The 22,506-nt window shown below is 39.3% G+C and overlaps 2 protein-coding genes across 2 annotated transcripts; one reads left to right on the plus strand and one right to left on the minus strand.

Annotated features, from left to right (window-relative positions):
• The first annotated feature begins 334 nt into the window (after nt 1-334).
• Nucleotides 335-16,665, plus strand: cdhr2 (cadherin related family member 2). Its single transcript, XM_034883237.1, has 31 exons — nt 335-612; nt 2,984-3,040; nt 3,127-3,186; nt 3,272-3,411; nt 3,518-3,568; nt 3,657-3,746; nt 3,919-4,008; nt 4,102-4,224; nt 5,367-5,513; nt 5,869-5,944; nt 6,034-6,143; nt 7,088-7,294; nt 7,403-7,552; nt 8,326-8,484; nt 8,582-8,643; nt 8,751-8,994; nt 10,154-10,393; nt 10,497-10,566; nt 10,654-11,238; nt 11,374-11,445; nt 11,566-11,615; nt 11,713-11,864; nt 12,736-12,832; nt 12,936-13,024; nt 13,182-13,253; nt 13,567-13,702; nt 14,650-14,771; nt 14,952-15,065; nt 15,431-15,514; nt 16,274-16,331; nt 16,414-16,665. The coding sequence occupies exons 1-31, from the start codon at nt 603-605 to the stop codon at nt 16,567-16,569; spliced, it is 3,873 nt and encodes a 1,290-aa protein (XP_034739128.1). The 5' UTR covers nt 335-602; the 3' UTR covers nt 16,570-16,665.
• Nucleotides 16,666-17,238: 573 nt separating this feature from the next.
• On the minus strand, nt 17,239-22,035 carry LOC117951513 (G protein-regulated inducer of neurite outgrowth 1). The gene is made up of 2 exons (XM_034883258.1): nt 21,144-22,035; nt 17,239-20,643 (listed from the first exon to the last, which is right to left on the minus strand). Exon 2 carries the CDS (start codon nt 20,611-20,613, stop codon nt 18,442-18,444), a length of 2,172 nt encoding a protein of 723 aa, XP_034739149.1. The 5' UTR covers nt 20,614-20,643; nt 21,144-22,035; the 3' UTR covers nt 17,239-18,441.
• Nucleotides 22,036-22,506: the final 471 nt, after the last annotated feature.

Below are 22,506 nucleotides of genomic sequence, written 5' to 3' on the forward strand. Positions count from 1 at the left end.
GACTTCAATGAATCCAGTGGGCAAAAGAGAAGCTAATCCTTTGTGTGATGACGTTTAATTAGAACAGGCCAAAAGGGTGGGATTACTGGGAAGAGCTCATTAGTGAGGAACATGGATCTGTTTTCTGCAAAAGGCACTGGTCCACTGATTGGTTCTCATGAGCCACGTTTTAGAAAGGGCCCTGGTCACATTGGGTTTTCTCAATGGAAGCCATGACAACAGGAGCAACCACTTAAACAAAAGAGTTGGGGTATGGGCACTGGTGACCCAGTATGGCGGGATGCCATGTATTGTTGGTGACAGGGCTGGTAAGCCAGCGATGAGATGAGGACTATCCAGGCTTACACAGCCATAATGTAGCCATGTGTGAAAGCAAGAAACAGGTGGATATTTAGATTCATTACTCTTCAGTGAAATGCTTCTGGGTGTCTGTTTTTTTTCTAACTAACACACACACAGGGAGATTTAGTGCTGTGTTATTGGCTGTGCGTTTCTTTTTCGCGTTAATCATTTATGTTTACAACTACTAGACGATAATCACTAGGAGGAACCAGAGTCAAAGGTCTCATTCAGACATCATTAAACGAGAAGCTCCTCTGCGAATGTCTTCAGGTAAGTCGGACTGCTGCGTTTTACATTGAATTTACATTTTTAAAGTGTTAAAAAGATGTTTTTAGTTACCACATCGGTTGATGGTGGTCAAATGTGTTCTGCTCACAATGAATAGATCATTAAAGAGGACAACCGGGCTAATCTTTTTAATCTGACATGGTAAAATATCTTGTTCTGTAATCATAGGGTTCATTTATGACCTATACTTGTCATTTTAATATACACATATTCAAATTAAACAATTTTCAGCAGCATGGATATACTAAAGTGATTCATTCCCCGAAGTCCCGGCATTAAACATTTTCCAGATTCCCATTTTATTAATGATTGAACGTTGCATATAACAGCCAAAAATGCAAATTCTAATTCTTTTCTGTCTTTACACGAAGTAGAAACAGTGGCAAAATGCAAACAATTTTAAGGTAGCCTCAATAATCCATAGAAAGCCTCATTAACATAAACTTGTTTAATTCTTAAGTAGGATAATTCATTACTTTAAAATCAGACCGAGGGACACACTGTAATGTGTTCTTGTTGTAAATGTACTTGTTGTTGGACTCTTGAAGATTGTTTTCAAAATGATGATGACAAGTACCGTTCCCTAATGTTGCTCATGTTTTATTAAAATGGTTCATATTGTAGTGTACAAGTTCTTGTTTGAATTGGAAAACATGATGTACATGACAAGGGATTTAAAATAATTTTACATAAAGCCGTTAGTGTCTAATTACCTCTAATTTTACGATTAGTAACCCTTGTGTTGTCTTCCGTTCAAAATTGAAAATCAACACTATTGTTGACACTTTTTGTTTTTAACTTTTTCTTACATATTTGTTTTTGGGAATTTATTGTCAATAAACCTCATTTATAGGAAATTATACCTAATGTTTGATTTAGGAAAGCAGAAATTAAGAATTAATTTGACTAAAATAAAGGAATGTGTGTTGATGGATAAACACAGACTGCAATATGTCAACTTTTACTCAATACTATTTCAAAACCACTTCAGTTTTTTTTCAAAAGCTGAAAAAATTGAATAAGACACAGCTAAATTAATAAGAGTAGAGGTTTGTACTTGCCAAAGAGCGTTAATTAAAAAGAACATTGATATGGGAAAACTGGTAAATTTGACATGAGGACAACATGAGGGTGAAAGAGCACATCACACGGGGCCAAAAGATGACGCAGCTCTGCTCTCTCTGTAATGAAACTCTCCTACATGTTATGACACTCCGCTCAGGTGTGGCCATATGCAACATGCTGTTAAATTGTAAACCCATAGAAATCAGTGCAAGAGTAGTTTTCTTCCCTTTTGAATATGTCTGATTACTTAATGACAATTACATTAAATGGTGTTGGTGTTTAATCAAGAGGAATCAAATATGAATTCATTTTAATAATAAACATTAATTGCTATATCTTTCTCTACTAAGTGTCCATATAAAACATGAGTCTTCATTTTGGGATTAGCACTCCACTGAGAATCCCAGTGTTGAAGTGCAACCTTTTTCTCAATGTTAATAATTTAGAGAAAAGCAGCAAAAAACAAAAAAACATTTGAAAGGTCGGAACATGAATGGATTTTATTTATTTAAGGATCAATGTTGTATGTCTGTCAATGGGCTGGTCGACCACTTTGGGCCAGAAGAAAAAAAACTTCTGTCTTATGTTGTTCAACTATTGAATAAATTCATCAACAATTCAATAGTTGTTAAATTAACTATAAAAGTTGAATGATGGTTTTCCAGAATATTACGTTGGCCTTGACTTTTCCTCTATCGCCAACATGGAGTTAACATTTCTGGTTTTAAGTAAACTGTCTTGACAACTATTAAATGGATTGTTGCAAAATTTGGTACCAACAATCACACATCCCTTTATCTTTCATCAAGTGCTTCAGGTCAAATTTCTAATTTGTTATTCAATTCAATTCAATTTTATGCATCGTATCAGATCATTACAAGAGTCCAGGTCTAGGACATACTATAATTTACAAAGACTCAACAATTCCAGTAATTCCCAAATGTTATGACCAAATACTAAAACTAATGACATTCCCATCACTCTCAACTTTACTTTGTGTTCATTAATACTTAGCAAATGTTAGAAGCCCTGACCATGCACACTAAACCAAGATGGCGAACAAGGTAAACATTATGCTGACCTTATTTAGCTCAAAGCACCACTGTGCCAAAGTATAACTTTTACTAAACCACTAGCATGTCCATAGACTATTATAGTCTTTTGGCTCAATAATTGACAATTAATTGTTTGTCTATAGTTGTCCACTTATTTTCTGTCGATTGACTTATTAATTTATGGACTAAGTACTAGCTGTACTTGATAGATTGCTCTTTCTTTTTATTTGCAGGCATGGAGGTGGTCACAGGAAGTATATTACTGTTGTTCCTTATCAGCTTCACTAATGGTGAGTATTCACTTCAACATATTGTAATTTTGTCATTATGACTTTACCTCACTGCCCAACATTCTATTTATACTGTGTTTCCACAGCAAATACCAGTCCTACAATCAACAGAAATGTTAAGGATATATGTGAAGACACCCCCATAGGTATGTATGTGCACTTTTGTACTGTATTGTAACTTAACAAATATTGCACACATTTATGTATGTTTCTCCAATATTATTTTCATAGGGGCCTACGGCTTTACTATAGAAGCAACAGATGCAGAAAATGACCCATTGACTTATTCACTCCGTGAACCCAATGCACAATACTTTACTGTTGAAAGCAGCACTGGAAGAGTATCAGTCAGTAGGAAACTAGATAGAGAGGTATGGTGTGCTGAAAGTAGAGACTATTTAGTATTTAGAAATATCATTTTAATCATGTTTATGCTTGCTTAATATAGTATTTTCTTTTTTAATTTTTTTATTCTAGGCTAGTAATGTATTGCCTCTTGGAGTTGGTGTCTCGGATGGTCCCAATTTTGTAAGTGACAGTTTAGTTAGTTTTTATCATCCATTTCATATCAGTTTGTTTGTGATGTTCACAACGTACACCATGCAATGTCTTACAGGTAGAAGCCGTACTAACTGTCATATTAAAAGATGCCAATGACAACCGACCCATATTCCAGGAATCTTCATATGATTTTGAAATCCCAGAAGTAATTAAACATTCAATTATTTTAACATTTCTTTCATCACTTTCTCTACTCCAGTGTACATTTTTCAATCCATCATGTTGTCCAAAATTTCTCAAACAGTTGTTAACACTGAGAAACACATTTTTGTGTTTAATTAGTCTGTCTTTGTTTTTATCCCCGTTCAATTCATCAGGATACCCCTGTAAATACGCCTCTGTTTAGGGTGGTGGCCACTGATGCAGACACTTCAAGTGCTAGTATTGTTCGATACAACATTGATGAAGTAAGCTTCCTTTTTAAACCATGTAATTGATTAATATCATATTCTGATGTTCGACAAATGTCATTAAAGCATAACATACACTGTGTTGTGTAGGTTACTCCAAATGATGGATTTAGCCTTTTTAGCATTGGGCCCACAACTGGTGAAGTCAGATTAAATGGAAGTCTGAATTTTACTGCATTGAGCACTTTCTATCGGCTGAAGATCAACGCAACTGTAAGTATTATGCATATGCATATATATATATATATAAACTGTATGCATATAGATATATACTGTATAAATGAATGACAGGCAGGAGTTTACTACCCAAGAGTTATTGTAAACAGACATTATGATTGGATCTTTAGTTTGACTTTTTTTTTAGAAATGCGTTTATTTGCTTCAAGCTGTTTCCATAGTCACAACCATGAGGTTGCCAGGAAACCAGCAGAGATTCCAGGAAGTCACTAAATATTTGTTTTTTAAGATCTTGGATTTGTATGATGTAAACAAATTAGATATACTGGTTTAAGTTGTGATCTTTAGAGGTTTCTGTTTGGCAGATTTTGTTAGCCTACCTTTAGACAGAGCCAGGCTAGCTGTTTCCCTCTGCATGTCATTATGATGAGCTAAGCTAAGCTAAGCTAACTGTCTCTTGACTCAATCTTCTTATCTCTTTGCAAATAGTGTAATAAGCATTTTTTCCAAAATGTTTTAATTGGCCTTAATATGGGACAGTTCACTTAATAAAGCATGCATGTATACAATATCATTTTCAATATTTTATTCGTCCATTATTTATTTTATATGTATACTTTGAATACTACATATTCAAACTTTTAATCTGTTTACTTTTGCATCTACTGTTTATGAATTTGGTGTTATATCTTGCACTTACATTATTCACTGATAAACCTTGTTTTGGCACTATTCCGTTTGCTGCTGTAACATGGCACAAAAGACTGAGAAGCACTGTAACATTTACAGTTGGATCTTGGTCTGTTGGATCTGATGTTGAATTTGTTTTTTTGTACCCACTACATTTATTCCTTAACCATAACATAAAAACATTAAGTGGCTTAAATAAAATGGTTCTGTTCCTTTGTAAATGTAAGGCTAAACAGATCCCTGACGTGAATCATTTGATTAACTATGCAACTGATACAGTAACAAAATTGTATTTTAGCAAGCCAAAAATATTCATTCTGTATCACACTCAGTGGTTATACCACCAAATGTGTAGTTAGATTTTCCTGATAGTTTTATAAGGATTTTCAAATATCACTTTATTTATTATATACCTTTTATGCAAAAAGAAATCTCTCAATAACAAGAGACATACATTTTTTTATATTTCATCATTTGTCCCGTGACAGGATGGCGGAGGCCATTGCTATTTTAATGAAACCAACTACTTCTCTAGTGTTGCCTTTTCCTTCATTACGGTTGTTGATGTCCCAGACCTCGACCCCGTATTTGTTGGTACTCCCTACGTAGGAAAAGTTGAAGAGAATTCTCCTCAGGTAAGTGCTGGTACATTTTAAATGAGTGCTGCATCAACAACAAAAAAGCTTAACGAAAGGTTTTTTATTACGGAAAGTTTTACTGAGAAAAGATCATCCAGTTTATTCCACCATTCAGTTATTACACACTTGTTGCACAGTTTTGACATCTGCTTTTCGCTCTGATGTTCACATGTCTTTGTGTGAGGTTCAGTGTGTGTGAGTATGTGTTGAGGCTGTATTTTTTAGGTCAATATTGTGACAAAGCTGCTGAAAATCATGCTCTAAATAACACAAATCCACAGACAATGAGTGAACATGTAAATGAGGAGACTTTCAACTGCTTCTGTGTTTTTTTTGTGTTTTTTTTTTACAGGGAAAGTCTGTGTTCAAAGTGACCGCCATAGACCGGGACACAGGAATCAACGATGCTATGATCTATTGCATTGAAAGTGAGCCAAAACAGCTAAGTAACAGTTTGAAGTTTGCACTAACTGAATAAGTAACAGATTATTTAGTTTCGTTCCACATTTTTTGACAGATTCCACGGTAGATGGCCTGTTTGAGATCTCAACAACTGATGGAGACATAACTGTATTGTCAGCTATTGACAGAGAACTTATTGGTGACACAGTTAGCCTGACTGTCAAGGTACATCAATTTCATCCTCCAGATATAATTTTACTCTGTCTTGTAAACATTTACCGTACATATACATTTTCATTGCGATTTTTGGTCCATTCTAGGTTCATTTTTGTTATAACACAACCACGATTTCAAGGAATATTTTAACATTTTGCAGAGAGTTGACACCACTCTAATGTGGAATTAGCTTAGCTCATCATAAATACTTGGAGCCATGATATAAAAACTAGCTTGGCTCAGTTTCAAGGTTAAAAAAAACTAAATCTACAAATCTTCTCATTTAACTCTTGGCGAGAAACCATAAAGTATTTTCTAAAATTTAGATTTTGTCAATCCTCTTATTGTTCTTTGATTCTCATTCAGTTCCATGCATAACTGAGAAGAAAGCCCAAGCTATTACACTACAATACAACAGTTGTGTTTTGCATCAAAATTAGGCTGGAAAGTAGAAATAGTTTTTAAAAGTTTTTTGTACCCTCACAAGAAAACAACGTCATCCCTTGTCTTCTTCTCTAACGACAAAAAGGGGTTGAGAACGAGGGGATGAGTGCAGGTTGAATGGTAAAGGATCAAGAGGTTAGGCACAGCGAGGGAGCTGTGTCTTGATGAGGCTTCATACTGTAGCTTCATCCTCCCTCCTGTGGCTCCTGTAATGAGAGAGAAGCATGCGAGAAAGCAGAAAAAGGAGTTTGTGAGGGTTGTGAGAACAGGGTTAGATACAAGAAATAAAACTAGGCATTTAATGGCTATAATAACTTCCTTCGTGCTGGAAACAGCCTTCTCTCGATCACAGCCCATGAGCAACGAGCCAAACAAAAAGGATATCTGCTGCAGTCTGAGAAAAATATCTGAAATTCAATTGGTTGTGTCTTGTGAACCTTGTTTAATTGGAAACCTTTATTTTGAAAAATGTTGAGATGGTGACATTATCATATTCGGTTCAATTTTAGGCTACTGAGTCCAAACATAATATCCACGGGCTCTTTGCCCACACAACAGCAAATGTACAGATCAACATTATCGACATCAATGACAACTGGCCGGAGTTTTACAAGTGTGGACTCTCCTGTGTGAAGGAGAGTCACTTCACAGGAGAAGTCGTGGAGCACTCACTCAGCTCTGTTTCTTTCAACATGACAGTCAAGGATCTGGATAAGGTGAGAAGAAATCCCCCAAAGGAACACTCTTTGACTAAAAGATACAGTTTTCTGTATAATAAGCGAAATAATGATCAAGTATCAATCATCTTTCTTGGCTTTTCACAGACTTCCAAAACTAAACTAACCCTGGAGGGAGAGGACAAGGATGTGTTTTCTGTGGAACCTCAATTTACCATCTCAGACAGCATCGTTCAGTTTCTGGTCAAGCAGCCCCAACAACTGGATTTTGAAAAAAAGCAACAAATGATTCTACAAGTAAGAAAAATAAAAACCAGCCCATGAGTCTGTGATAATAAGTGTGTGTATCAGTGACATCTTTCATCTTTTGGTCATCTATGATTCTTAAAGTGCCCATATTATGGGGTTATTTTTTGTTTCTGGTGCTTCCACGCACATACAAACTTGAAAAAAAACTATCCATGCTGTTTTGAGTGTGATACAGGTTTCTGAATGTCCTCTGCCCTCCGGGTGAGGTGTTTAAAATCTGCACGACTTTCTACTTCATTAGCCGAGATGGCCGAGCCAAGGTGGCTAAACGTAGCATAAGCTAGCACTGGCATTCTAGCTCGTTCTGAATGACAAAACGCTGCTACAACACACACTACTTCACTATAATTTCCAAAAGAACCACTTCCATGTCCCTGTTCTGCAGGTATTCCACAAGTGTCCCTCAATTAGAAGAAGTCTCCTTAATAATCCTGCCTTCTACTGACAAAAGTTGGAGAGAGTGTTATCCAGCTGATGGGATCTTACCTAGCTACTGCACATGTGCGACTCCCAACAAAGATAGTTAAGAGTGTGATGTCTCACTCTGTAGCTAAACAGAGACCTAAACACACAGGGTGAAAACAGGAGCTGCAGCAATGTGTAGTACAACAAAATTATGGTGTTTTGTGTAAATGAAACCATTAAAACCTATTCTGGTACAATCTCAAAATAAAATTATGAACCTGAAAAGGAGCATAATATGGGCGATTTAAAGCACTCTATCAGTCTGACGTGTTTCCTATGCTTGTGTTATGGTACAGGTTATTGCCACAGATGAAGAAACCAACGACCACTCCACTGCTACAGTTACTATTAACATCAAGGATGCCAATGACAACAGTCCCAAGTTCCAACAGGACACGTATAAGTTGGAGGTGGCTGAGCACTCTCAAGTTGGAAAAGTATTGGGCACCATAACTGTAAGTTATTTACTATCTGGATAGTAGCTCAGACAGTTTGACCTTGCATGTAAAAAACATGCAAACATGCAAACATTTCTTCCCCTCCCCCCCTCAGGCAGAGGATCCTGACACGATGGATCAAGGCAACATCACCTACAGACTTCTTCCAGAAAGCATGTATGCCTAACCAACGTTTACTGCTCATTTGAATGCAGCCACTGTGCACCTTATTCTCTCATGCTAAGTGAGACAATACCACTGAACAGCCTGAATCTGTGTTTCAGACTACTGTATTTTGATGTGGAGCCACAGACGGGCACAATTTTCGTGAAAAATGCAACTCTGTTGGATCGTGAGGTCAGGTCTCTGTATTCTGCTACGCTGCAGGCCAGAGACACAGACGACAAGCCCGGAACAACAGTACTGGAGATCACTGTGACTGACATTAATGACCACGCCCCAGTCATCAACAGAGAATATTACCAGGAGTTTGTTAGAGAGGGTGGAGAGCTTGAACTTAAGATAGAGGTGACTGGGAGAACAATAAGACAACTGTACATATTTCCATCATTGTAGGTTTTGCTGCTATTTTTAACAAGATTTCAGATTTCTTTAATTCCAGAATCAATTCAATTCAACCTTATTTAGATCATATGTTATCAAATCATAACAATAGTTATCTCAAGACACTTTAAAGATAGAGTCAGTCTAGACCACACTCTATAATTTACAAAGACCCAACAATTCCAGTAATTTCCCCAAGAAAAAATCGCTTTTAGGAAAACACCTCAGACCCAGGCTCTTGGTAGGCGGTGTCTGAAAATGTAGGTTGGGGGTGTGATGAACAGTGGCAACAATAGTCACAATAAAGATAATGGAACTATGACTAGAAATATATGTAAATTGATATAAACCACATATTTTGTTAATTGCAAATTTAAAAAAACAAAACAATTACTTATGTCTTTACTTTGGGACGTTGAAATACTGAAAGTTGCAAAAAGCAATTTGATAGCCAAAACTGTTGACAAATTTCCTTACTTTCACGGATTTCACAGTATTTATAATTATGAAACCTTTAAAACACTTTACACTTTACCACTGGGGACAGTTTACAGAGAATACATCAAAAATCTCTTGCAGCAGAACCAGAGATATAGACGTTTTTTAATTCCAAGCCTTCTTCCTTGTCAAAACCTGGGGCCTACATTACCCACAACGCAACTTGACCGCCAGCAGTTTGGTCAAAGATTACTTGTGTCATGTTAGCAGCTGCTGATAGCCTTGAGCCTGTACCCGCAAACAGAGATGAGGTATGTGCTACAAAAGATCTCTTATTTCCAACTGCACACTACACAGAGTCTCAACCCTGTCTCACACCTTTAGGATAAACCAAACCAGCGAGCCAGGCCTTATCACCCCACATCAGTGCTTGACCTCTTAAACGCCCATGTGGCTAATTGGGAGCAAATCCCTGCAGATTCCAAAATCTTCAAAAACCTTTCCAGAAGAGAGGAAGCTGTTACAGCAGCATAGTAATGACCATAGTATTGGACCAAGATGTTCAACAGTCACATGAGTGTCAACATCATCTTAATCGAGTGTTTACACATTGTTGGCAATGCAGTGAACTAAGAAAGAAATGTAGTTTCTTCACCCTTTCTTTTACTGTTTTTTATTTGGTCAGGCAACTGATGCAGACGACTCGGAAACGGAAAACAGTAAAATAGTGTTTGGAATTGAACCGAGCAGGTACAGTGATAACTTCACCATCGACGCCAACACTGGTGTGTTAAGAAACAAGGGTGAGCTTGATCGTGAGGCCCTGGACCCGAAGCTGAAAGGGAGGATCGAGCTCAATGTAACCGCTACTGACAAGGGTTCTCCCCCGTTGTCCACAATGGTTACAGTTATCATCATTGTAGAGGTAAGTCTTCAGCAGTTTGAAGCAAAGCATAGTAGCTGTGTTGCAACTGAAGCTGCCATTCCTGTGAGGATGACGGTCAATGTTTTCTCTTGATGCCTCCCAGGATGTCAATGACAACACACCAAAATTTGAAGCCTCCAAATACAAATTCTCTGTCAGAGAAGGAGAATTAGGTCAGTATTTAACTTGTCAAGGCACTTTCAAGTGTTCATACCTGCTGTATGTGGCTTAAGTTTAATTCTATTGTTCAATCCAATCAGGTGCCTTTGTGGGTTCTGTTCAGGCTGAGGATTTGGACCAAACGGCAGAATTTAACCGTATTTCTTTCAGAATCATTGAAGGAAGCTTTGGCAGCTTCATCATTCGCACCTTTGCAGAGGAGCGGGGTTACAGGGGGAACATCACCGTGGACCCTGACATTGAGCTGGACTACGAGAGCGCTCGCAAGCAATTCCACCTGCGGGTAGAGGCGACAGATCTGGAGCAGAAGATGGCTGTCGTGATGGTGGAGGTGGACGTGTTGGACGTGAATGATGAGAGGCCCGAGTTCAAGCCAACAGCGCCTGTGACAGTAAAGGAGAACACCACCATCAGCACGCCTGTTGGGCACTTTACAGCGCAGGACAAAGATGGAAACCACTCGCTAGAATACGAGCTGGTGTCCGTTAAATGCAGATGCAATGGCTCTCTGACACCCTGCAGCTGGTTCATCCTAGATCCAAAGGGGGACGTCAGAGTCAACCCGGAGCAAACGACAGATTATGAAAAATGTGACCAGGTGCTGATAGAAGCTCAGGTGGTGGACGAGTACACAGAGAAAGGGGAGAACAACAGCGTCACAACAGGTCAGCACTGGGACGTTGTAAAGATAACAAAAGCATCAAATAAGATCAGTAAATGCACAAAGACATAGGTCAAATGCAGTCTTACAGACCCAGATATCATATCACTTTAATTCATTTGTCTATTAATTATATCAGGACAAATGGTGATCAACATTGCAGACATCAACGACAACGCTCCCGAATTCATTTTCTCAGATTCTGTATTTGGTGAGTGTGGATCTAAATATGTTTTTTTTTTTTGCCATGTGACCCCTTTAATTAATTCCATGCTATCCTACTCAACTAAAAACACACACAAATTTAAAGGGTATTCTTTTTTGGATTTAGTTGTGGTGTCAGAAAGTGCAAGTAAGGGAACATCGGTAGCAGGAGTCACTGTGAGTATGAATGAAAAGCAAATCACTGCCATGATTTCAGCTTGTGAATAAGATATGTTACGTGATGATGAGACATTCTATCTCTTGCTGCTCTCAGGCCACAGACCGTGACTCTGGAACAAATAGGCAGATTGATTTTAAAGTGACAGCAGTCCAATTTAAAGACAACAACAATCAAGTAATTGACATGAAGATGCTGTTCGATGTCGTCACCACACAGCAAAATGACTTTTATGTTGGAATTATTCAGTGAGTACAAAATCATTCTTTAGCATCATACGGCCATATCTCTTTATGCTCTCCCTACGTGTATGTGTTTGGGTTTTCTCACATCCTTTGGCGTGTTACTGCTGAGCTCATTTTAGATTTTTTTAACAGAACTAGGACCAGAACCTTTAAAAAGAAGAAAAAAAAAGTGTCTTATTGGAAATTAAGAGCTTAAGAGATGCAAAATTACTAGAAAGAGACACTAAACAACCGCAAGAAGTCTCAAAATAGCTAGAAAGAGACTTAAAACAACTACAAAGAAACTCAAAGCAGCTACAAAAACCCACAAAACAAATACAAAGAGACTCAAAACAACTGCAAAAGTCTCAAAATAGCTAGAAAGAGACACAAAACAACTACAAAGAAACTCAAATCAGCTGCAATGACACGCAAAACAAATACAAAAAGTCTCAAAACAAATGCAAAGAGGTTCAAAATAACTGCAGGGACTTAAAACAACTACAAAGAGACGCAACAAGACCGCAAACAGAAGCTAAAATCAATATACAAGGATGCATAAAATGACAACAAAAAGACACAAAACAACTACAAAGACATGTCAATTGAACGAAAAGAGACACAAAATGACAACAGAGAAACAAAACAGCCAAAAAGAGACATATTTACTGTACATGCTAAACGACTGGAGAAAGACACACACAAGGCAACCACAGCTAAAACATACAAATGAACACAAAATGACTACAAATGACAAAATGACGACTACAAATAGATGGAAAAATGACATTAAAAGAGAAAAAATGACCACAACACAATATGTCTGTACCAAGGGGCCTGTTGTCTCATAATCTGTCCATGGCTGCACATTGATGACTTCCCAAACTTTCCACAGAACTTCCGAGACGCTCGACACGTCACTGAAAGGGAAGTATCTGGTGACAGTAATGGCAAAGGACACCGGCGACCTCTCCACCAGCACTGTGATGGAGGTGAGTGACTCAAATCTTCCAGCTGGATTTTCATTCACAAAAACACCAGACAGAGAGCAAGACATCAGCCAGTGTTAACACTTCTGTTCTTTTAATTTTGCAGATTTTTGCAGTTGATGACTCATACAAAGTGGAACTTGAATTTACAAGATCCCAAGCCTACGTAGAAGAAAACCTCAATGAAATCATCAGGTACATGATTCCATGCTACACTACGTTTTATAAAAAAAAATTATTGTAATCTGATCAGTTGATCAATGACTTCTTAACGTTTTATTTAGTTAACACTTATATCTATCATACTTCTGGCCGGGGACTTGCTATTTTCTGGGAATCTCTACAATTCTAGGGCACTTATGACTGCCACCAAGGCTGCTGTTGAGATTGCTGCAATCAGGTCGGACTCTTCAGAAGCATTCAGGCAAGTTCCCTTTTCTCATCATCTGTAAACATTGAATCCCCACACATTCAAAATAAATGATGCATTCTGTGAATACAGATAAAGATCATAAATCATTGTCTGGTGTCGACAAGAACTCCAAAATATATTTACACACTCACACGTACACATACGGTTGTCCACTAGGTGGTGCCAGTGTTTCTGTAAACAACCATACTGGTAATAGTAGATGATAATTGCAGAAACGAAATTGGATTTTTATTTTAAAACAGTTGAAATTGTTAATTTAGGTTCAGTATTTTAGGTCTGTAAGTAAACTGCATTCTTTTTTCAGGGCTTCAGAAAAAACGATCATAGTAGCATATTTTGTCTTCTCCAACGGGACTGCTCTTACCTCCACTGAAGTGGAAAAGATGATTTCTGATCCTCAACACTCTCTTGTACTTATAGAGCTCGGCCTTGCAGATATTGTGAGTATGAGCACTTTTAGAGTTGAAGTTTTATTTTTGGAAATAGCCTCTTTTCTGTCATGCTGTACTTTCTTTAACAAAAGCAGCATTACATGACCCTTGTACATTTTTGGAGTAAGTTTCCTTTTTTTTCTTCCACCGGTGTTGATGCATGTCCTTACACTGTTCTGGAAGATACTTTCTGTTATATGAGACAGTGAGTCCCTGAAAAAGAAATCATCGCAAGAAACACATCAGCACTACTGTCTGTGTTCTATTTGCCTGCCTTGCCTCTGATTTACAACACAGACAAGACAAAATACCAAATGTCAAAATCCCTAATCCTGATGAATTAGAAAAAAAACAAAATTCCAACAGAAGAATTTGCTGCAGGACACCAATGAGGACATTGCTTCTTGTGTTATTGTTGTTGTGTAAAATGTCAAATGTGTGAAATATTAAGAAAAATAATAACAAAATATTGATCCTCATTAGAAGCGTAGCCTAATGACCATTTCTTAAAATGTATTGCTGTGTAATCATGTATTAATTGTGTCTGAGAAGAAGAAGAACATAAAGGTTAGTTCTATTACGACAGTGCAGTATGCTGGAATCATTGAATTGTATTTTGCGTCCGATGTTTGTTACTGTATCGAATGGTAATTTGGAACAAAGGTGCAATCAGGTCAATGGGTTCTAGGTTGGAACCCCAAAATAATTATTACAATTGGATGAATCATTACTATAATTAACTTTATTTTCAGAATTTAATGACAGAAGAGGGTATTGCAGAATAGCAAAATGTCACTGAACTGTCAATTTGTTTCATTATAGTGTTTTATGTTTGACTTAAAATCTAATTAATAAATGAATGTGTCCAAAAACTGAATGTGTGAATGGAACCTCACACAGTACGTCCACAGACACAACAATAAACTGACATACTGTACATCTTACTTGTGCTTCAGGGGAAAGCTCCATTGATCGAACCCGAAACTGACCCAGTGAGGTACATCCTGCTGGGCATGGTGGCAGGCCTCGTCATCGTGCTGGCTGTCCTCACCACTTCACTGATGTGCACTCGCAGAAAGTAAGAAAAAGAGGGTTTGGAATGAAGTTAGTGACATGATAAGACAGGACAATTAACTAATCACCACCATTCTGTTTATCCCAGAAAAGGTTTGTTAAGTAGCCTACCATTGATCTAAAACTATCCATACAAGGTAAACCACTGTGCGTGTTTTTCTAATCAACTCACTTCACCCTACAGCTACAGGAGGAAGCTGAAGGCAGCTAAAGCCATGAACTCTGCATCCATGGTGACGTCTGACAACCAGAAAAGTGGCCCTGTGGTGCCTGGAACCAACAAGTACACCATGGAGGGGTGAGGAAACAAGAATTAACAAGATATATGACATGAACAAATTACATGAAAATAAAACACGTGTTTGTTATCCTATGTATGTCATTACTCGCTAACAATAACACATGTTTGTCATCCTATGTGTGTCATTACTTGCTAACATAACACATGTGTTTGTCATCCAATGTATGTCATTACTCGCTAACAATAACACATGTTTGTCATCCTATGTATGTCATTACTCGCTAACAATAACACATGTTTGTCATCCTATGTATGTCATTACACGCTGACATAACACATGTGTTTGTCATCCTATGTATGTCATTACACGCTAACATAACACATGTGTTTGTCATCCTATGTATGTCATTATTCGATAACAGGGCTAATCCTGTTCTCAACCTCAACATTGACACAACCTTGGTCCTGGACATGGACGAGGACAGCTCAGATGTTGACAAAGTCAGGTAGGGAAAACCTCTCCGTGCACCATCGTGGATAGCAGTGATTTGCTCAGTCACAAGGTGGTGGCTCACAGTGACACACGACCTCGCTCTCCACTCTGCAGCAGTGCTGGTTGATAAACTGGGAATGTTTCCAGGTGGACATTTTGTCACAGTGGGCTCTGGAGCGCATGTTGTGATGGAGAAGTGGCTTTATTCTGTCCAACTTTGGCATGTGAACCTTTATTGAAATGAAAAAACCTAAACAGTGATTTAAGATACAAAAGCTGTGTTTCTGAGACTCTGCAGATGAATAGGGAAACTATTTTAACCAATAGTTAATTTCACCATGAAACTTCCCCAGTTGATTACTTACATTAAGATAATTGATTTTAAGTTTTGGGAAACTGTAAGTTCAAACCTGAAAATATGAGGCATCATTTAGCCATGTTTTAGGTATAAAATGTTACATAAATCAGGCTATGAATGACACACACACACACACACACACACACACACACACACACACACACACACACACACACACACACACACACACACACACACAATTATTTTATGTATTAGATAGATGAATTTAGGAAACTCTACAGGCACATAGGTATTTTGGATGTTTTTTCCCACTAGTCTGAAAGAAGACATGTTAAAATGAATAAATAAATAGCCCAAAACCTCAACATTGAAATTGATGTTTTGCCTGTAGTGTCTCTCTTACTTGAGCTTACGGAGATTGATCACAGAGATTTCGTTCTTTTGTGACAACAGCCTTGACTCGTTGGACGACAATCATCAAATGACCATGTCTGAAAAGGATAGATCAATGGTGAGTATACATTTTAAAGTCCATTTCTTGTGTACTTATGTAGGATACTGTCTAATTTCAAAACGTGTCTGCTCCTCCTTAGCAGATGATCGAGGAGGAAGAGGAGGAGTATGACAGCCGGCCACCGGCGTACATTGAGCCTTTGGGTGCAGCACTGGCCCAGCGAGGACAGAAGAAAGGCTCTGACAATGCACCCGTGGGCTTTAACAACCCTGCATTCAATACTACAGACCTGTGATAGAAATACTGAAGGGAGAGACACTTACCAGAGGTCTCGCAGGACATTGTGTTGCTTCCCTGTAATCAGGCTGACCTAAATTTCCATTCAAACACATTGATGTTGGAGGAAGTCCTTGTGCTTTCAAATAGTCTTCTGTTCTGATCACTAGTAATGTATTTTGCATTATGCACAAGACTCATGGAACCTAAAGAGATATTTGCTTTGTCTAAACATTCAAATCAAAACCAAAATGGTAAATGTTAACAATATGATGATATCACATACTGTGTTGATCTCATAGAATTTGGTTTGGTTATTGAATCAACTGTCTGACAGTTATGGGAATAGTTTGACATTTTGGGAAATATGCTTATTTTACTTGATTTTAGATCGACGCTACTGTCATATAAAGGTGCAGCCAGGAGACGGTAACCTTAGCTTAGCATTAAGATTGGAAAAACAGCTTTGTTCTGTTCAAAATTTAAAGGCACCCCAAAAGCTCTTTATATGCGGAAGTAATTACTACAGTAATTGCCTGCTGGCTGTGGATTCACATTTAGGGCAAACCCATGAGAGTGCAATAAATAAATAAATCTCTTGCAAATGAGCAGATTTCCCCAAATGGCGAACTTATCCAACGTTATCTAGACAAAGGGAAATTGGACAGAAGCAAAGGAAGAACAAGTGTTTGTTGCACACGTTGATTACTTTATTTGTTGTTAATATATTAAGCGACGGTTTAAAAACTGTTTGGTTGGCTTTGAAATAAACTGTATTATACATTATGTCCCATACAATGGTGATTTTTGTTGCATCTGATGCTATTAGAAACGAAAATTCAAAAAGAAGAAAATATTGCATGATCTCAATGCATGAATGAACTACTTATTTAATTTCATTTAATTTAACTCTTTAATTTGTCTTGGATTGTTTTGAGTTTGAGATACTTATTTAAAAAGAAAAGACTTATGCAGAGTGATTTCCTACAAGCAGTGGATTGAAAAATATTATTTTATCACTGTTTACTTACATATTAATGAATGTATCACAAGTGCAAAGTGAATAAACTCAGTTTTTCCAAATGTGGATTTAAACCTGTTTTTATGAATTCATTTAACGTATGAACACCACTGGCACTGTAACAACCTTTGAATTAAAAGACATTTAAAATAGGTTTCATCACATACAACTGAATCACGAATCAAGGCATTAAAATACATTAATTAGTAATGATTAAAAATATTCTCATATCAGGTGATGATTGTTCTTGCCATTTGTAAATTTTTATACTTTCACAACACAAACAGGTCAAAGCATAGTGCCAAATCTAAAAGCATAATACGATACAAAAGCCTGCACTAATGGTAGGAAGTCTCACACATACACTCTCAAACACGCACGTGCACGCACACACATACAGTATGCACACACAGGTACACATGCCAGGGATCAATTTTACCTTAACATACATTTGAAAGAAAATCACACAATAAATCACAATCAAAAGCTGTCACTGTCATCTCCCACAGTTAAAGCTGTGTTAAGCGTTCAAGCACTATTGTCTGAGGTGCACCTCAGACAATGAGAATTAATAAAACCCCAAAAGCTAAAATGACTCAGTGGACAATCTAAATGAAAAACATTAAAGGAGAAGAGCTAACATGGAACATGGAACTCCAAGAGAGAAAAAGAGAAAAAAAGATTCTCAATGAACCATGATAAAAGTTGGATAATAAATGCTTTTGTGCTTTTTTTGTCTCGTGTGAGGTGATTTGAGTCTCACAATTTTTAAGTCCCGTTGAAGTAAATCACCGTATCACACATATCACGTGATCAGTTTTTTTTTTTCTCCATCCCCCGACAAGCTGTTTTCTCGACAGGATTCATGTGTCACTCGGCGGTGTGAGCTCTGGAGCAACAATGTGGCTGCTGCATGTTCTCCATCAGCTGACGGAAGGGGTTTCTTCTGCGTCGGCTCACCTCCCCGCCCCGCTCTCCCTTTTCCCCCGCCCGGCCCCTACCTGAATCAAAACCCCCCTTGATGCACTCTGAAGTGAGGGGCATGGCTGAGGGGTTGAGCGGAGGAGGGGGAGGCATGGAGGGCTTCTGCTTCTTCACCTGTTTCTCCAGGTGTTTCTGTATGGCCGAGCCCAACACTGCCACTTCCACCACCGCCCCGTACACCTCCCACGTCATCCCCTTTTCATCCCAGTTCACTTCCTGCACCGGCTCCTCACTTATCTCCGCACAGTCTAGTGCCTCCTTTGTGTCCTCTTCAGCTGCCTTCACCTTTTTCTCTTCGGTTACTTTCTCCTCCTCTTTGTCCTCCACCACCTGCGCCTTTGCATCCTCTTCCTCCTCTACTATCTTCTCCTCTATGCTTGCATTCTTCCTGATCTCAGGAAAAGCCATAAGGGTGGGTGTTCTAGGGGTCATGGGTGCTGTAGCGACAGAGCGAAACTCCACCTGCTGACCCACCTGCAGCTCAGCGTCTTTAGTCTCCGTGCCGACACCTCCAGACGTCCCCAAAGAGCTAGGGAAGTAGAAGGCTTGGTCCCCCTCCGGAGGGGTCATGGGGCTGTTGGCCGCAGACTGACACTGCACCACCTCCAGGCTCACCTGAGTGCGGATGTTGTGGCAGCCGAAGGGAGCTGGAGATTCCGGGATGGGAGGCTTTGTCACGTCTCTCAACTCTCCACATGCACCTTTGTTTTCTTCCACCTTGGAATTTTCAGCATTCACATTTGTCTTTGGTACGTCACAAGCAGAAACAGAGGATTCTTCAGTTTTGTTTGGTGAAGGGTTGGAGTTTGAGGTGTCCTGTACATCAGGGGCAACAGTTCCTGTGGAGATAATTTCCATCCAATCCTCCCTCTTTACATCACCATTGTTCCCTCTTAATTCCTCATATTCATCTATTTTGACCATCTCTGGCTCAATGGTAAAACATGATTCGGACTTGTCTCCCTCTTCCTCCTCATTGTTTCCATAATGGGTCACCAGAATTGTGATGTCTTGATCCATACTTCCCATCCTCTGCTGTTTACACTGCTGATTACTATCCCCCAGAGTTACAGGTGAAACCATCAACCCGGCAGCAGTGCAGCTGGCGGAGCACTCTGGAGATGCATTCAAGCTGAAGCCCTCATTTAGCTCCTTTGACATGATACTTTTCAAAGCTCCCGTTATCTCTGGCTCAGCCTCTTGTAGACTTTTTGAAACAGGAGAACTCTCTTGTTTGTCATTTTCCCTCTGCGCGTCACTCTTTTTCACAATCTCCTCCTTCTGCTTCTGTATCGTCTCTCTGTCGCTGAGCTCAGGGAAAGCTGTGGCCGAGGGCGTCTTCGGTGTCATGGGGGATGTGGCTACAGAGCAGAACTCCACCTGATGACCCACCTGCAGCTCAGCATCTTTAGTGACAGCACCCACAGCTCCGGACTTCCCAAAAGAGCTTGGGAAGAAGAAGGAATGGCCTCCCTGAGGAGGTGTCATGGGGCTGGTGGCTGCTGAGCGACACTGGACCACCTCCAGGCTGACCTGCGTGGGCATGTGGTGCTGGCCAGAAGGAGCAGGGGATTGTGGGTCTGAGAGGCCTGGGGTTGCTGGCACAGGCACAAATACATCTTCAATGGCTGTCTTTTTTTCTCTGTCATGACCCATGTTTTTATCCCTAGAAGTCTCCCCCCGAATTTCACCAACTCCAACTCCATCACTCAGGAACTGATTAGAGACTGCCGTGTCGTTATGTGTTGCTGTTGTTGTCTTTTCATCTTCAGTGTGTTTTGTAAGAGAGATGGTGTCCGTCTGCGTAGACTCTTTAACACAACCCTCTACTGAAAGCGCTTGATCTTTGGAATTTTCCTTCTCGTCTCTCTCTTCAACGTAGCTGGCATTCATGTGACGTTTTGGCTGATGAGTTGTTGACTCTTGACTCGTGTTTGTCTGCGGTCCCGCGGGCTCAGCGCTGCCATCGGAGCCGCTTGGACGCTCGCCATCATCTGTCTTCTCACAGGACTTGCGGTCCTCTCTGAGACCTCTCATCTTGTCTTTCAGACTTCCCATTTTGTCTCTGCATTAAAGTGTTGGAAGCACCTGCAGGGTACAACACAACGCTGTCTGTCTTGTGCAAATTGTACAAACGTAGTCAGTAACTATAACAACAAGCCCCAGCATGAGGATAAAATTAAGGGTTTGTTTTTTGGGTCAAAAAAAATGATTCTGTCATGCAAATCGATATCAGGTATGCAAACACTGCTATGAACCCAAGTTAAATCGTTTCTACTATTTGATAGAAACACAAAGATGCACATTTTGTATCATAGGACACTGAAATCAAGGATATTTAATAATAAAACAAACAAACGATTAAATTGTATGTCAAATCTTTTGAACATTTTACTGTCAAATTATATATCAAATTCCACCTTTGTACCCTAAAAACATATCCACATTTCCTTTTTAAGTTCTATTTTAATCCATAATCACATGGGAAACAGTCATGCACAGGGACATAGATCACTTCAAATTTTAACTATTGTATGAAAACAGACAGGATAAAACAAATTGCAGGGAATCACGAGTAACGTACATACCTCAGCAGCCCAAGTCAGACTGAAGTCTCTTCACAACTCTCTCTCTCACATTTGGGACAAACATCGCAAAATCCCCCTGTTGACAGTGCCCCACATCTGTCCGTACAGCTCCCCTGTTGATTGATAGGGATTGCAGTGGCTGCAGGTTTGTCCCTAGAAGAATCTATGTTAGGCAATCCTCGCTCTCTTAGCTGTGGCTGTGTCTATAGAAAAGCTTCACATTCTCCAGTTTCCCTGGAAACCATGGTCGGGTTCTGGCAGTGAGTGGTAATTTAATGACAAAATCTCTATTCAGCTTTATAATCATCAATAAATCATAGTAATTAACTCCAGGTTCTCATAGCAACAACAATGGCAAACTGTGTGCAGACAGATACACCTTTAAATTAGGGAACTGGCTTGGGTGGACATTGTTTTTATTTTCTTTAGAGGAGGCAAGATTTGGAGATAAAGGGTTTCATGTTGCTACAGATGATCAGTGCGAGGGCTTCTGGAGGGAGGGTGAAGTCTGCGGAAGAGGGATTTCTTTTCTTTATAATGGATCGCTACTTTTAGGTAAGATGAGAAATAAAAGGCAGTTCCTCTTAAACAAATTGTGTTTTGTCAAAGCAGACCATCGCGTGCTTATGATTGGACCAGAAAGGCAATTCAAACTCTGGTCTTATGCAGAAGATATGTGAAATATCAGTAAATGTGAGTGTTCTGCTGCAACAGTGAAAGCTCATGAAAGACAGCGGGGGATATCAGCTTAAGGAGCCTGGAGGAAGAAGAGCTGCGCCTCCCACACATGCACACACTTGTAAAAACCCCCACATCTTTCATTCCTGTTCCTCCCTCCAAATCCCTCCAGTTTGCAACCTATATTTCTCTGGAACCTCGGTCGCTTTGAGCAATCGTGTGGGACAGAGGATGTTTAAATTGCTCTCATTTTTAAGAATCTTCCCTTTCATGATTCCTACTGTAACGGTGGGCTGCCGCTCGTCCAGGACACTATGTACTGACAGTAGTAGTCTGACCATTAATTCAAAGGCCTCCACCAATCCCCGGCCGCCACAGAGTGTTGTTGCCTAGCAACCACTTAGTGGGAAGCAGGGAGGTATGCTGCTGAGGGCCAAGGTAGACAGCCTTGATCATATTCTCATCAGGACCCATCAGCTTGCCAAATGCCATCTTCTCAGCAATGTGTTGGTTAATAATGACCGTGATGGTTCGTTAGGGAGCACAAACAGGATGCAGCACACACAGCTACTAACACTGTTATCTCGAGCAGGAAGTCAAATTATTGAAAAACCCGACAAACAAGTTGGCACCAATTTTTATTTCCCAAAATAGTCACATATAATGAAATCTATATTAAAGCAAG

The sequence above is a fragment of the Etheostoma cragini genome, chromosome 10, assembly GCF_013103735.1.
Source record: "Etheostoma cragini isolate CJK2018 chromosome 10, CSU_Ecrag_1.0, whole genome shotgun sequence".
In the NCBI taxonomy this organism is placed as follows: domain Eukaryota; kingdom Metazoa; phylum Chordata; class Actinopteri; order Perciformes; family Percidae; genus Etheostoma; species Etheostoma cragini.